Raw genomic sequence first — 17,566 nt, 5'->3', positions numbered from 1 at the left:
AAAACTGAATGCTTGGATATGTTTAGTGTTTTATGGTGAAAGAGGATATTGTTTTACACATACTTGGTTCCTAGAAGTAAAGAGATTGCATCACTCATTATATCATCTAACTAGCACTTAAACTTGTCAGACCTGTTAGCTACTGATAGGGACACAACTTCATCTTCTTCCTTTTTTGCCCATAGTTCTATGAAGAGTGCCTCTTTTTTAAAAAAAAAATGGCAGCACTGTAAATGCTTTTTTAAATGAAAAAAAGTTAAGCACTCCTCCAAGGCTTGTTTTTCTGGACAAAGTGATTTGCACCTCTCTTTCTGTATTTTAAAATATATCACAGAAACACTTTATGGCAGACGTTTTTGTTAAAATACATAGAATCTATTTTTGGAAATAGTAAGTATAAACATTCTACAATTATCAGCTGAAGATGCACTGGAAGTCCAAAGTCACTAAAAATGGCTTTGTTTTGCTTACAAACTATCAGGACCCGGGGGGGGGGAGCAACTGTTTAACTATCAAAGAGTTCGGAAAACAAAGTCCAAATTAAGGGGAACTAAGGGGCTGCCTTTATACTGTGCAGTTTGCGATTTGTTCCTCTGGACAAATATTAGCCAGAAAGCTTAAATCCAGTGCCCTTAGGTTAAGAGCAACAGGTATAGACTAGTCCAACTCCATAATGTATTTGGTTAATATTTTGGCAGAAATGCCAACAGCAGTCCAGCGATAATTACCTGCGTCGGAATTCAAGCACCTGTAACTTGGTTACCCTGCTGTTGCCAAACCCTAACTCAGAAGGGCATTTAAAAAATAACTCCCATTAGAATTGCAAATGTAAAAGTGGCAAACACAGTTCATTGGCCTTATTCAACAACAGCAAGAGAGGGGGCATCTTACTGACCTCAATTAATAAAACATGTTTCCTAAGCTTTGAATCAGGCGTCATAAATCACCTGAGCTTTAGTGAAAAGGGCAAAATGTCCTCTCTCTCCACCCTAGTGTGGGTGTTAAATAGTTTGCAACACGATGTTCCAAAACATAGATTTCTAACGTAAGATAAGCAAATCTCAACTTCCCTGCCATTCTTCCTGCCTAAATTACATAATAAACAATAATAAACATATTGCCACAATTCATTCCATTGGGTTTTCTGCAATATTCAAATTGTATGTTGACAAAACAGATTTAAAATTTACCTCCTTGCCAATCAAAATTGAATATGTTGTGATTAGGATGCCCCAATATCTTTGCTACATGGGGGAAATAATTATTACTATGAAAGCTTACCTCTAAGAACTGAGCATTCACTTTAAATTCTGGAGGTGGAACCCCTTGTTGAATAGCTGCATGCGTTTTTCCTTCAATACATTTATACAGGTGTTTTACAGCTCGTGGTATAATGCCCTGTTCCTCTTCCATTATGTTAACATCAAATCCGGTCCCCATGGTATATGTTTTACCGGCTCCTGTCTAAATTTAAAAGACCAAACAGCATTAATGTGCAACTAAATAATGTTTATTATATACATCTTAACCTAGGGTCAAATAACACGAAAAACACTCTATTGCTGATCAAAAACACTTCTGACGCCAGCAGCTCACTTTACAACTTTCTAAATAGGTTGTCTCAAGAAAAAAGTAAGATCTGTACAGCATTTGGATGGCAAAAAAAAACATCTGGGCTGCAGAAATGCATAGTGAATGGAGATGAGGATCTAAACCACCACCGCCTGCCCCCCAGGAAACAAGGGGTGATATTCCAGGAGTCCTGCTAGCTGAAGCAGGATTAGACTGGCTTCCTATCCATAAAACACATTTTCCAACGTTTTGCAGTGGTTAAAAAGAAAAAGGAAAACCGGGTTATTAGGTAGATTATGTCATGCTAAACTTAAAACGAAGAAAAGAGTGTGTTAAGTAACATACTGCAGGAAAATAATGCTCTAAGAAGGCAGCCACCCACTGGAACTCCAAACTCACCTTCTCCTCATTCTAGTAGTCCACCAAGAACGACACAATTGCTTAGGCAACATGTGGCTGCCTGCCCGCCCTACACTAGCAGTTCCCAAGCAGTACTGGAACCAAAACACTGGGAACTAATTTAAAACCCCTGGGAGGAAAACTCATAACTTGTTTTTGTTTTATTATGTATTTTGAGCTCTCGTTTTGTACTGAACCGCCCTGTGGTCTTCAGATAAAGGGTGGTATACAAATTTAATTAATGACAAATGTGGATCTGCCTGGTCAGTGCCTGGATGTTTAGGAGACTGCCGGGAAGAAAAGATAAAAAGAACACAACTTGATATCCCAATATTGATAACAGAGATAGCCATCAGTCAAGTCATTTGAGCAGGAGTGGCTAACTTGTGGCAACTCCAGATACTAAAATGCTCTCAGAATCCCTGGCTATATTGAAACAGCGTTTATGCCAAATGGGGAGAGGAGGGACAGAAGTGAAGAGGAAAGTCCAATCTGAGCTGGACACATCCTCTTTTGAACAGACCTATTAGAATTCAAGGCCACTGTAATTCAAGCTGAAGGATTGCACTTCTGAGCACCTTCTGCCTCAAATGTACTGCTCTGCACCTGTTTAAAAATACGCCACCGTTTTAATATACCCAAAAATGAGCCTTGAAATCTTGATAATTTTCCCATGTTGAAATCTACTTGTTTTCACCTCTACTAAAAGGTGAAATTCAAGCATACCTGCTTGAATTATTACAAATACTCCTTACCAGCAGCTTTATTATTATTTTTAAATCAGAATATTGTTTGGATTCTGTCAGGGAACTGCCATCAGCTTAGAGGTGAGGAATAGAAGGGGAGTTGTGTTACAGGGAGCGTCCGAAAATCTTGCGAAGCAGTTCCTCTTCCGGGGAGGAGGAAAGCCCCACCTCTAGTGGGGAAGAGGTGCAAGGACCAGAGGATGCTTATGGGAGCCTTAACACCGCTCCTGGGCAAGGCGGACAGGAGGGAAACACGCCCTTGCCATTGCCCATTCTGCGCAGTAGCCTAAGGTGCAAAGAGGGAAGGGGAAGGTTGGGGGAAGTCCAAAAAAAAGACCACTCCCGGATTCTGCTAGTGATTGAGCCAGACATGAGCTTCGGGGCTCTTCACTGTAAATAAAGGTAAAGGTAAAGGGACCCCTGACCATTAGGTCCAGTTGTGGCCGACTCTGGGGTTGCGGCGCTCATTTCGCTTTCTTGGCCGAGGGAGCCGGCATACAGCTTCCGGGTCATGTGGCCAGCATGACTAAGCTGCTTCTAGTGAACCAGAGTAGTGCACGGAAAAGCCGTTTACCTTCCCGCCGGAGAGGTACCTATTTATCTACTTGCACTTTGACGTGCTTTAGAACTGCTAGGTTGGCAGAAGCAGGGACCACGCAATGGGAGCTCACCCCGTCGCGGGGTTTTGAACTGCCAACCTTCTGATCAGCAAGTCCTAGGCTCTGTGGTTTAACCCACAGCATCACCTGCGTCACTGTAAATAGTTTGCGCCAAAATAAAACCTGTAAAATACGGGTTTGGAGTCCTGCCTGCTTACTCTCGAGCAGCCGCAACAGCCATCTGACAGATTCACGGAAAAGCAAACAATTAATTTTGAAACATTCGTAAAGTTTACCTGCCCATAAGCAAACACGGTAGCATTGTATCCTTCAAAGCAGCCTTCAATCAGTTTTTCTATGCACTGTATATAGATTTCTTCTTGCTGGGATTCAATATCAAATACATAATCAAAGGTGAAGGCCTTATCTTTTCCCAGGAACACTTGAGGTTCTCCAGGTGTGACAGATGTGCAGATATGGCATCCTTCAATCTTTTCTTTGGCTAGTTGAGGTCTGATTCTGGGGTGGGGGGGCGGGGGTTGGAGAAGGAGGAGAAATAAAATGCCAAATATTAAATCACTGGAACAGAACACAACTTAACGCTTCATATTTCAAGAGTCCCCCAATAAATTTAAATCAGATATGCCCAAGAGGGACTGAACTCGCGCAGAATACTCACTGCTCACCTGCAACAATGGAAAGAACTATCTACTTAATATTTAAGGACAAAAACAACCACCCTTTCTGCTAAACCAGTGGTACTCAAGTCTCCAAGGTGACTTTGTCCGTCTCAAGTTGGCCTGGTGGTATTCTAAGATTACAGCCCCATTTACGTTTTCTCATGAGTAATCCCTACTGAACTCAGTGGGATTTCTGAGTGAACCGGCATATAACCGGTAATTAATAACTTACAAAAATCAGCCAAAGAAAAAAACCATGGCAGAACAGAGTACAATCAGGCCTAATATATCCACATTATTTTTGAACCGCAGGAGCCTGCCAAAGATAACAACATTGACTTGAATAGACCTACTATGGTAACAAGAATAGAAGGGAGATTATTTCAATTTAATTTTAAAAGCCTTTGCCCCACGGCGGAGTAAAAACAAATTATTTTTGTTTGTTTTTTAAAACAAGTAGACCCCAGATGCTCAATAGTTTAAGAGGAGGTTATTCTAGCTTGGATTATATGGTGTAGCACTAAGCTAACAAGGGCCTGTTTCATCTCCCAAGCAGCACAAAAACGACAACCTAGTTTTCTCATTATTTGTGAAAATCCTAACAGAAGTTAACCCAAATATGAGCATAAGACTTTTCTTTCTTTCTTTCTTTCTTTCTTTCTTTCTTTCTTTCTTTCTTTCTTTCTTTCTTTTTTTGCTACCATTTAGAAAGTTACTTGTTTCCACAAGAACCCAACTGGAATTCATGGTAACTTCTGGGCAAACAACTTGTCATACACAAGTACAGTGGTACCTTAGGTTAAGTACTTAATTCATTCCAGAGGTCCGTACTTAACCTGAAACTGTTCTTAACCTGAAGCACCACTTTAGCTAATGGGGCCTCCCACTGCCGCCGCGCCGTCGGAGCATGATTTCTGTTCCCGTCCTGAAGCAAAGTTCTTAACCTGAAGCACTATTTCTGGGTTAGCAGAGTCTGTAACCTGAAGCGTATGTAACCCGAGGTACCACTGTATGTTTTTTATTTAAGACACAACTTCAGTAGGCTAAAATTCTGCTTAGGACTACCACGTGTGTGTGTGTGTGTGTGTGTGTGTGTGTGTGTGTGTGTGTGTGTGTAACCATGCTTTCACTCAAAAAATTTAGCTCCCAGTGGCTCCTTTTTGTGAAAAACTATTTGAAGTGACTTCATTGCGGAATTGAGAGAAGATGGCGGCTGCCAGCAGTGAAAAGATTTTTGGATTGATTCGGCAGAAATACCAGCGTGTGAGGGGATGCTGCCTGGACAGAGGGGTATCGTACAAATAAAATCCACACAGAAACACATCATTTTACTTCAACTCGCTTGTGGAAACAACTCAGAGGCCGTGATAGAAGGAAAACAACAGGAAGATTTAAAGGAACTATTAGAAATGACTATCAAAAGCAGCAGAGATATGAGATGATCAGAGCCCCGCTAAACTTGAAGCATGGGAAGTACCAACAAGAAATTTATAATTTGGCAGAATATTTGGATTAATTGATATGCATATGTATAATCTGGAATATTTAATGTGATTTGATTGGATTGTTGAAATGGAAAACCTGATAAAAATGGTTTTTTTTAAAAAAAGAAGAAGTGACTTCATTGCATGCATTTGCCTTCAATATGTGGTTTGAAACTTGCCACCACCATTTCAAAATCTGATACAAGCTAGGTGGTTTGTATCTATAATATAATGAATCAAATGCCAACCGCACAAGGGGCACCAAAGAAATTATTCTGAATTTACCTAAGATTGAATGTAAAACAGCACATTTAAAGAAGTCTGGGGTTTCACCCACCAAGCATAAGTTTTAGCTCAGTTGCTAGATCATAAGACTCTTCATATCAAGGTCACGGGTTTGAGTTCTATGTTGGGTAAAAGATTCCTGCATTTCAGGCGGTTAGACTAGATGACATTAGTGGTCCCTCTTCCAACTCTACAATTCTATGGTTCTATGAACTTGGACTTCTTCAGAACTGTAAACATAGACTGTGCAGCTGCAGTGATTGATGACAGACTGTGAATTCAGCTTCTTTGTATCTGGTAATGAATTACGTTTTTCTATCAATAACTGGAAATTTGAAAGCATCTAGGAGCAATCCTACATTGGGAGTTAGAACAATATAATGCAGTTCCCTTTCACTTTATTTTATCCCCAAATTTTACACACAAATGGCAGAAAGCGTGCAGATGATCCAACAATAAAAGCTTCACAACTACAAGGTATCATACCACACATCATGACAGCCCATACAATAGTTTATTTATAATACTATTGTCAATTTAATCCCTTTCCAAGTAGACAAAGTTAGCACATGTCCTGAGCAAAACCTGCAGTACATGATGAAACTGGAAGAACCATTTATGACTATTCTTAAGGGAACAATAGTTTTTATTTTTTAAAAACCAAAGCACGCTCCGACAACCTGTCCAGTAGGGAAACAAATTTACAATACGGAAGTCTACTGTGCCAATATAAACATTCATGTAATCTTATAGTGCAAGTTATTTCTCCCTTCTACAAGTCTACTCTACAAAACATCTCCTGTGATTTATGCCAGTATTAACTTGGGAGAGACAAAATGTTTCAAGAATTGCCGTTAGAAAAATCTCAAGTCCAAGATCCTTATTCTGTCATCCGTCCACTTGTAGAAGGAGCTTGCTATCAGCTTGCTATATGTGAACTAACAGTTGCATAAATGAGCCCCAGGGTGGTCTTTTAGGCATTCTTCCATCCTCATGATTGCTAATAATCTATTAGTAGTTCTCACACCATAGGAAGAACATTTAGAATGACTCAGTGGCACCGGAGGAGTGATTCGGTCACAATCAATCAGGTTCTGAATCTGACTGTTTGGGGTTCAGTCCCCAATGTGGTGCCCATGGGCTCCATGTAGACATACATACATACATACACTTGATACCTGCCAAGATCCCCACTGCTCCTATTTAAAGGAAATATGGAGGAGGAGGAGGAATAATAATAGTAGTAGTATATTCGGTCTTTTTTGTTGTATTCCTCCCTTGGGTGGCATTGTGTGGGAGCGCAGTGTCTTCAAAATACTGAAGTTTATCTTGCAATATGGTTTTATTTTTGCTCCTTTTAACATTGTTTATTGTTATTGTCATTGTATGTATATTCAGTCATTGTTTTGACTGCTCTGGCAAATTGCAGCAGTCTGAACAGTGGAGTATAACTCTCCTAAATAAAGCAGGTCACATATTAGGTTCCCCTCTCCCTTTTATACACAGTTAGGAAATAATAATTTAGGGTTCTCTTTTTTAAAAAAATATCCCTAGTTGGTGGGTTTTGATTTTTTTTTTTAATGTGCTTCATTTGTATTGGATTGGATGAAAAGTAGAGGAAACATTTTGCAACACAGCAGGGCTTTTCTGCCTCTTCTTCTCATTTCTGTTCCTTGCACACACACATAATCTCAGTTTGCAGGTAGGAGACCCTCCAAGATGGGATGGGATGGGACAGAGGGGGCAGTAGTTGGATGGATGACACCTTATGTGGCTGAAAGTCTTGTGAAAAACTTCATGCAAACACCTTTGGTGGTTCTCTCTCTTCTGCTTTTATTGTGATTAAGTTTTGCTTGTTGCTTTTTGTTGTTTTTTCAATGGCTTTTACATTGTGTTACCTCTCAGAGAATGTTTGTTACTGGGTGGCATACTAAGGGTTCAGAGGTATGAAGGAAGCCTGGGGGAAAGGAGGGGGTTGTTTTTGTTTTTAATTACCGTATTTCTTGCTCTATAAGACTTACTTTTTCCCTCCTAAAAAGTAAGGGGAAATGTGTGTGCGTTTTATGGAGCGAATGCAGGCTGCGCAGCTATCCCAGAAGCCAGAACAGCAAGAGGGATTGCTGCTTTCACTGCGCAGTGATCCCTCTTGCTGTTCTGGCTTCTGAGATTCAGAATATTTTTTTTCTTGTTTTACTCCTCCAAAAACTAGGTGCGTCCTGTGGTCTGGTGCGTCTTATAGAGTGAAAAATACGGTATACACACAAACCCTCATTTTTCCAGGTTGCTTTTCCAGGTCTTCACATCTCTACAAACACAATTTTAAAAGAAGTACAGTGGTACCTCGGGTTACATACGCATCAGGTTACATACGCTTCAGGTTACAGACTCCACTAACCCAGAAATAGTGCTTCAGGTTAAGAACTTTGCTTCAGGATGAGAACAGAAATCGTGCTCTGGCGGCGCAGCAGCAGCAGGAGGCCCCATTGGCTAAAGTGGTGCTTCAGGTTAAGAACAGTTTCAGGTTAAGAACAGACCTCCAGAACAAATTAACCCGAGGTACCACTGTACATATACTTTTAAAGACTGCAATCTACTTTGAGCTCCCCTTCCAAGCCAGAGGGGGGGAACACAATTTATTTTTAATAACATTTATATTGGCTAGTTCCTAGCAAAGCCATTAATTTCAGCAAGTTATACAGGGGCAAATAAACCAATTCCTAGACATTCTGTAATGGACCTAAGTTTGTTTTTTTGTTCTGTGAACTGCCCTGAGACCTCCGGGTATAGGGCGGTATATAAATTCTATTAATAATAACACCAACAACAATAATAAATAGGATTATCTATTTAAAAGAGCTATATTAAAAACCCGGGAACTGACAAGCTGTCACTTTTCTCTGGCAGATGAGAAAGAGGGGTAATAGTCATAATTTAATTAAAAGCAAAATATGGCACTGGAGTAATTGGATTGATCGGATAAATGAATCATTATTTGTGTCAGCCATCGGCCATAGCAATAAAACAATAATACAATATACAAAGAATAGAAATAAAAAGTCAGTTATATAAAATACATTTTAGGGTTTTGAATCAATAGTCAAATAGTGGATCTTATTCTGATTGCCCCAGCTAAAAACCTCGCAACCTTTGCTGTCACCGGAGTAATTGCATTTGTCTGGCAACAGTTCACATATGTCGCTGTCACGGTTTGGTTTGGCTTGTCTTAATAAGATTTATTTTCTTAAATTAATTATCCTTTTCTGGACCTCTCATCAGAACAAGCTTCTGTAGCCATTAAGTGAATTCACAAGGGCCAGGCTTATTCAACTGGACCTCTTGCCTTCATCACTGGGCAGTTGCTAACCTTAGCTGGAAGGATGTCAAGCTGTGCTCTTCTCCCCCTTTCCCCCAAAATAATCCTTTGGCCATTTTGTAATGGTCTGCCAGACAGCTCAGTACAGACGGCATCCCCTTGCTGCTTGACAGGGTCTTTTGTTTGCTTGCCAAGAAAAAAGCAAGGAGGTGAGGGGGGGGGAGAGACTGAGTGTTGGCTGTCAAGTAAATAGATCTTCTCTAAGCAGGTACCCAACTTTCTCTTGGAAGCCATACACACCAGACATGTCACATGGAAAACCTATCCAGTATTTCCACGTAAATTCTTCCTATGTCATTTCAACGCATTGCTCACTTTAATGTGCTTCATTAGCTATGTCATAATAACTGTTTGGCTGCATAACAGTGCAATAACTGTAGCAGCAAAGCAATATAAAGAAGCTCATGGCAACTTAGAGACTACCACCCTTATATCTCTTGAAATTTTTCACTCACAATAAGCAATGTGAGAGTCGGGGAGGTGAACTCATGAAAGGCTGGGGATCTCATGTTTCTTATATGAAAGTAGGATGCTTCAGTTTTTCACAAAAGTTTTCAAATAACTTTAGGGATGCCTTTCATAGTTCAGCTTTGAGATACAAAGTGGTTGGGTTGGGTGTGTTTTTAAGGATTCCTCCCCACAAATGGAAATAGCACGGGGAAGGTAAAGAAAACATTTACTCTATCCTATACCAAATTGTCTTGATCACCCCCATTTAACATCCACAATCCATTTCTAACATTTCATTTCATTTGTTTTTTGCCTTTTTGACTGTCATTTGGTGGGTCTGTCAATCAGCTTTTACAAATTGTTACATATTTAATACTGCAGGAGGGGGGGAAATCCTTTACAGTTTATTGTTGACTATTTCAAGTGAACAGAAGCTGCTCTGTTTTTAAACAGAAGGTAGACTGTTCGCGCAAGGGCTGAAATGCTGCCATGAGCTGGTGAAATCTCACCATGAAGCAGGCAGAAAAATGTCAGGATCACAAAATAGCCCAGGCTGAAAATTACATGCTTGCCCATACTGTACTTGGAACAGAGTTACGTTTTTGAACATTCCTGAATAGCAACGCTTGGTTCTGACTCCAACTAAACATGTTACTCTCTGGAAGAGATGGGAGGAGCACACTCAGCTACAAGGGAAAGGAAAGGGGGGAGAGATAACAACCACGTTGCTCTCTACTTCTGCAGTTTCTATTGACAGAGATTTACACTGTCTTGATATTAACTCCAGGATTTTCTTAAGGTCTTAATCATGTTTGTTTGTTTGCTTGCTTGCTTGCTTGCTTGCTTGCTTGCTTGCTTAAAAGTCCTATATCTGCTTTATGTTTGTAAAGCTGTGTTATTTTCTTACATAGATACACCTGAACAAAATGGAAATACCTGGAGAGTTATTGAAAGGCATGCTTTGAGGAAGATAACCAACACTGGGACTCTCCTACTGGAATTTCAGATATAGGGAATACTACAGCAATCACACCGATTTTTCAGAGGCTGCCACCAAAGCAAATATAGGATAGTCCTTAAGTTTCTGAATTCTGAAGGCCATTTCACGTGTTACAATAAAGTGGGTAGACCAGATGCACACGAATGTTGCACTGCTATCACACTTGTGTTGCATGCCCCTGCCCTGACTTTTGCAGGGCATCCCTGCGGGCTTGTTTTTGCACTTTACACAACTAATGTGTGCACTGCCCTCTCATTGCAATGTACAAAGCTGTCCTGAACCTTCATGAGGAGGGAATACTTGGGAAACAGAGGGTAGAATTAGGTTGAGCTTCTTTTCTTCTTTGATCCAGAGATTAAGATGTTGCTTTTAAAAGGGGGCATATACAAACGACATGTATAAAGTTCCATCTGGAAATTTGATGCACCTTCAGGTATTACAAAATTAATCCATCTAGCTCAGTATTGTCTACACCAGTGGTGAGACACCTCAAGCCTGCAGGTCCCTCTGGGGTTGGCCCACAAGGCCATTTCTGGTATAACTAGCCTCATCTTTCCTGCTTCTGCTGTCACATGACATTAGGCACAGGAAAGTTCCAGCCATGGAAGTTCAAAAAGATTTCAAGCCACAGCCATAAAGGAAGAATCAAGGTGAGTATGCCACTTGCTTCCTTTGATCTGTTGCCTCGCATGGCGAGAGAAAAAGCCACCAAATTCAGAAAGTGCTGAATTCAAGCTCTGACTGTGAAAGGAAGACTCTTGAAGTTTCAATCACCTGGCATCATATGACAGCAGGCAACTGACAGGTGGACAATTCCACCAACCTATCAAGTGACCCAGATCAGGTTGGTCTACGCCAATTGTCTACTGCTCTCCTGAGTTTCAGCCTGGGGTCCTTCCCAGTGTTACATGGAGATTGTAGGGACTGACACAGGGATTTTCGGCTTGCAAAGCATTGCTTTACCTCTAAGCCAAGGTAAAGAGGACCTTTGGAAACATGAGGCCCACAGTCCTTCTTGGGCAATCTTCCAGGAGCCAAGTATCAAAACTGGGGAATGCCACAGGCAAAAGTGGGCCAAACTCCTGCCGCACCTAAATGTCAGACTTTCCACACACACACACACCTCTGTTCAAGTAAGCAAGCATGCATCATTATCACAGATCAATAATTATAAGGGGGCGCAGGTGGCGCTGTGGGTTAAACCACAGAGCCTAGGACTTGCCGAGCAAAAGGTTGGCGGTTCAAATTCCCGCGATGGGGTGAGCTCCCATTGCTTGATCCCTGCTCCTGCCAACCTAGCAGTTCAAAAGCACATAAATAGGTACCGCTCCGACAGGAAGGTAAACAGCGTTTCTGTGCGCTGCTCTGCTTCACCAGAAGCGGCTTAGTCATGCTGGCCACATGACTTGGAAGCTGTACGCCGGCTCCCTCGGCCAGTAAAGCGAGATGAGCACCACAACCCCAGGGTCGGTCACGACTGGACCTAATGGTCAGGGGTCCCTTTACCTTTTTAAGGCATAGAGCAAGCAGGGCTTGGGAGAAGTGTGGTCTGGAACAGGGGCTTGGCTTGGAAAGGTCCCAAGGGCAGCATTTGACCTCAGGCTTGGAGGTATGAGGGTCATAGCTTAGAGCAAGACTGGGGAACCCTCAAGTCAATATTATATTGTCCAATTTCATAATATGCACATTCGAAATAATATGCTCGAAATGAGGACTCAGCAGCACGCCAACCCACTCTCACTACCTTTCCTTTACAATTATGCATAGGGCAATTTTGAGCACCCATCACCACACAATGACCTAAATGCATAGATTAGCCCTTCAGAGTTAGATACAAAGGGTATATGTTTATGTCTGTCAAAACACACACCAGACATGTTGAGGGGGATCCTAATTTCTAACCAATTGCATCTGTTCATCTTACAGTGTTAAGTCACTTTGAGACTTTTTCATATAAAGCAGCTAAGAAATGCAGTAAACAACAAAATAATTTTGTCCATGCATGTTCAAGTTGTGCTGTATGAAATTCATACAACTGCTGAGGATTTAGCTGGTTATATTGCATAGCACGCTACAGTCATTTTTTTTTCTTTGCTTTGCATAATTTGTGGAACAATTCTCCCCTTATTCACACAGCTGCTGCCAGTTCATTTCTCTGCCAGTCTCTCATACAAAGTGGTAAACACCTGATCCTGGAGTCTCGCCTATCAGTTCAACGCCTTACTGCTGTTCCTTGGCAGCAGGAGTGGGAGAGAGTCTAGCTTTCTCAGGGTCAAAAACTCTTCTGTTAAATCAGTCCTTATTTAAGGGGGAGGAGGGGGACAGAGGAAGAATGAGAACAGTTCCAAATCATGCATTTCTCAGCTGCTGTATAAAAACCATTAAAAGCGAATTACTTTTGGCTTGGCTGTTTGACAGCAGTGCCCCTACAAGCACTAGGAAGGGGGAAAGACTTTCTAAAATGCAAGCTTAACTTCCTCAGCTGTGAGTTTATGTTCAAAGATAATGTGTCTGCCTAAATCAGTCTTCAAATAAGCAATAAAAATTGTTACTGCAATAAGTTGCACTACACGCGAGAACAATACAAGTTTCGAAGCTTTTCCCTCAACTCCCCAGCTCCCAAAAACCTTCAGCACTGAATTAAAGAGTAAGAGCTCAATGGGCACAGTGGCAGCTATGCCATTCTGAAAGAGGTTGACACCCGGGTATTCAGCTCTTTTACCTTAATATATTGGTACAATTCAAAACGTCACTGTAAACCATGGTTAAAGTTATTTCATGAATCAAGGCTGCTCATCTCATCCCCGTTCTCACAATCCCTCACTTAACATTATAGGAGGACCAGGGATTGCAGTTTGTATTCTTCCAACAGGGATCGTGTTTTTGTTTCCTCTCAGTATGAACGAAGAGGGTGCTATTCTCTAGAACATGAACATAGGAAGACTAAAGTAAAAAGGAAAGCAATTTGCTGTAACTCAGGGCCTGGAGAGGCAATTTGTTACAACTGCCAACCAAACCACTCTCAACAGCATCCCTGCTTGCCCCCAGCATCTGACATGAATGCTGAAAAACCCGCCTACTTCTTTCTACTTCTCCATTTCAAGTGGTCCACCTGCTTCCTGCATCCCTGTAACAATCTCTATTTATTGCCATGTTTGTATGATGTCAACCTATAAGGTGCTTCCTACTGTGAAAGGACTCAGAGAGAGCTGCAACAATTGGTTAACACCTTCCTATTCAAAGGTAGCCCACTGACTGCACTAGGAGACAAAACAGGAGTACAAGGTCAACCTTGAGTCCCCAGATGTTGTGGGACTACAACTCCCATCATCCCTGACCACGGGTCCTGCTAGCTAGGGATGATGGGAGTTGTAGTCCAACAACATCTGGGGACCCAAGGTTAAGAAAGGCTAGTCTATGGGGCTGCTCATGACCTTATACTCCTGTTTTGTCTCCTAATGCAACATGATAGATCAGTCGGTAGAGCATGAGACTCTTAATCTCATGGGGTCCTGGGTTCAAGCCCTACCTTGGGTAAAAATTCCTACATTGCAGGGTTTAGACTAGATGACTCTGTGGTCTCTTCCAACTCTACAATTCTATGATTCAAAAGCAGAAGTTATATTAGTCCTCTGCCTGATCCTAGTTAATATTAGATTATATAACAATGTTCAGTTTAGCCACTACATTTTAAGAATCTAAGAGAGAGCCATAAAGATGATCAAGAGGTCAAAAGCCATAAAGTAAGTGTGGTATGGGAGGCAGGTGGCATTGTGGGTTAAACCACAGAGCCTAGGACTTGCCAATCAGAAGGTTGGCGGTTCGAATCCCCGCGATGTGGTGAGCTCCCGTTGCTTGGTCCCTGCTCCTGCCAACCTAGCAGTTCGAAAGCACCTCAAAGTGCAAGTAGATAATAGGTACCGCTCCAGCAGGAAGGTAAAAGGCATTTCTGTGAGCTGCTCTGGTTCGCCAGAAGCGGCTTAGTCATGCTGGCCACATGACCCGGAAGCTGTACACCGGCTCCCTCGGCCTATAGAGCGAGATAAGCACTGCAACCCCAGAGTTGGCCATGACTGGACCTAATGGTCAGGGGTCCCTTTACAAGTGTGGTATAATGGTTAGAGTAGTCTTCCACAACACACTGTCCTCCAGATTTTTGAACTACTATCTCCCATTGCCCCTGACCTTTTGCAATGCTGGCTGGAACTAATGGGAATTGGAGCCTGGCAACATTTAGAGGGCACCAGGTGAAGAGCACTGGTTTCAAATGCCAGATTAGGAATGGCGATGCCAGAGTTCAAATCCCCACTCAGCCATGACGTTCACTGGCAACCTTGGGCTTAACCTCATTCTCTATGCCTTCCCCACCTCACAGGGTTGTTCTGAGGATGAGGGAGAAAAATTTCAAAGGCAAAAAAATGGAGGATATACATATAATAATTAAAGTGCTGGTATTAGTTCATGTTGGGACGTGGGTGGCGCTGTGGGTTAAACCACAGAGCCTAGGGCTTGCTGATCAGAAGGTCGGCAGTTCGAATCCCTGCAACTGGGTGAGCTCCCGTTGCTCAGTCCCTGCTCCTGCCAACCTAGCAGTTCGAAAGCACGTCAAAGTGCAAATAGATAAATAGGTACTGCTCCAGCGGGAAGGTAAACAGCGTTTCCGTGCGCTGCTCTGCTTCGCCAGAAGCGGTTTAGTCATGCTGGCCACATGACCCAGAAGCTGTACGCCAGCTCCCCTGGCCAATAAAGCAAGATGACCGCCACAACCCCAGAGTCGGTCACGACTTGACCTAATGGTCAGGGGTCCCTTTACCTTATTAGTTCATGATAACTGATATCAACCTTCCATGAACTATTTGACAGCAAGCAGTGATCCTCTCACATAGTTCTGGTGATCCACCGTTAAGCCCCAGCATGTCATCTGGCAAGACATCAGTGTAGAGTTTCCTTTCAAGTCTCTCTCCCATCATGTAAGCCCGGGGGAGGGAAACTTCCCCAGCAAGTAGGTGGATCCAACATCTCCCACTCCAGTAGCCCATTTTGACATGTGGGTGGGGGTGCTTGCCTATCACCTGATGTCATTACATCAAGTGATAACTTCAAAGGGGCCAGCTAACAGGGGTTGCAAATCAACAAAGCTGGGTCCTCCCCAATGGCAAACTCCTTGGCAGTGTAGCCCCATTTGCAAAGGAACAACAAGTAGCTCTCTTTAAGCTCCCAATAGTTCCTTTACAGGTGCATCCTTATCTGTCCCTCATCACATATGTCAGGTGAGCAGCAGATGAGTAAGGTTTGGAAGGAAACTGGCAGAGCCAGTGTGGTGTAGTGGTTAAGAGCGGTAGTCTCGTAATCTGGGGAACTGGGTTTGCGTCCCCGCTCCTCCACCTGCAGCTGCTGGGTGACCTTGGGCCAGTCACACTTCTTTGAAGTCTCTCAGCCCCACTCACCTCACAGAGTGTTTGTTGTGGGGGAGGAAGGGAAAGGAGAATGTTAGCCGCTTTGAGACTCCTTAAAGGGAGTGAAAGGCGGGATATCAAATCCAAATCCAAACTCTTGCGGACCAAATCAGGACCTGTGTCAGGCCACTTTAGATCCCCCGCCCTCAAAATAGACTAATCCAATAGCTTTCAAACTTTCTAACTTGAGTAGACTCTTTCTACTCTCACCTACCTGCTGAGGGATGCCTGTATCTCTGCACCACATGCCTTTCTCTTACTTGAAAAGAGCATTGCGCTGCTGACTTACAATATGTACGTAATCCAAAACCCTTCTGAGCTTTGCCACTGGTTAATAAAACTTCACTCTCTGTTCTCTTCCTCTACAATACGTTTATCTGAAACAGAATGCCACCTTAACTGCTTTCATCCTAATTATCAAGCTTGTTATCATTCTAATCTGTCATCTGAAGTTTCTCTCAGTCACTCCCGTTTTTATTTTGTATCCTCTGTCTCATCTACAAATTTGTTAAGAATACTCAGTCATCCTATACTTAAAAGCCTTACGTCCTAAGTCTATAATTTGATACTTGTATGGACAAGGCTGTGCAGCTGAGAGGAAAAAGGAAAGAACAAAGAGAAAAGGAGACTGAAATATTCGTTTAGTGAACTTTAGAGCGATTCCTTAAGATGAGCCATGAAGAGTCACAAGCACATAAATGAAGGTTATAAAAAGAAAGAAAGAAAGGGTGACAACGAGAGTCTCCAGTACATGACCAGACAGCACTAAATTTATGTAGTCAATTGTGTGTAAGGAAATAAACCTTCTGTCTCTTTGGGATCAAAGAGGCAGGAAAGGATGGGAGAGTAATTTGATTCACTTTACATTTAAAGGTGAATTTACTAAATTTGCATTTTTTTAAAAAAATACCACCAGGAGCTACTTGACCGCCAGCTGCATCTTGCCAGGAGAAGGTAAGCGCCCATTGCTCCCCTACTATTCTTCATGCCCGATGCCCTGCAGAGGCACTGATTCTGCAGGGTCCTGCTTTGCAAGCAACTTCCCTGCAGAGTAGCACCCCACACCACAGGACCTATGTCTCTGCACAAGAGCTGAAGTGGAGGCACTGATCCTGCAGAATGCAGGGTGCTCACTTGCAGAGAAGCCATGGCTTTTTTTTTTAATTAAAAAACCTAATGAGACATTAGCCTGCCCCTGAACTAATTTGGAACTGGATCCAGGGGAGGCTGGGTTGTCCCAAGATGGTCTAAGGTGGGTTAGCCTGACTGAGGCTCCTTGAATTGGAGCATGGGTAGGCAAAGTAAGGCCCGGGGGCTGGATCTAACCCAATCGCCTTCTCAATCTGGCCGACGGACAGTCCGGGAATCAGTGTGTTATTACATGAGTAGAATGTGTCCTTTTATTTAAAATGCATCTCTGGGTTATTTGCAGCGCCTGCCTGGTGATTTTACATGAGCAGAATGTGTTCTTTTATTTAAGATGCATCTCTGGGTTATTTGACATAGGGATTACCGTATTTTT

General features: G+C 42.4%; 1 protein-coding gene across 9 annotated transcripts in view; it reads right to left on the bottom strand.

The window, feature by feature from the left end:
• Positions 1 to 17,566, bottom strand: part of KIF21A (kinesin family member 21A) — a 99,284-nt gene that overhangs the window by 66,107 nt on the left and 15,611 nt on the right. For all 9 annotated transcript variants that reach the window (XM_082239429.1, XM_082239432.1, XM_082239434.1 and 6 more), the window contains exons 2-3: positions 3,613 to 3,835; positions 1,282 to 1,464 (exon numbers count right to left, since the gene is read on the bottom strand). In XM_082239429.1, the coding sequence (XP_082095555.1) occupies positions 1,282 to 1,464; positions 3,613 to 3,835 (406 nt within the window). The remainder of the gene's footprint in view (positions 1 to 1,281; positions 1,465 to 3,612; positions 3,836 to 17,566) is intronic.

The sequence above is a fragment of the Podarcis vaucheri genome (genome assembly GCF_965113315.1).
Source record: "Podarcis vaucheri genome assembly, chromosome: 10".
NCBI lineage: Eukaryota > Metazoa > Chordata > Lepidosauria > Squamata > Lacertidae > Podarcis > Podarcis vaucheri.
Note: the sequence above shows the minus strand (reverse complement) of the source record. Positions and strands in the feature narration are given on the sequence as shown.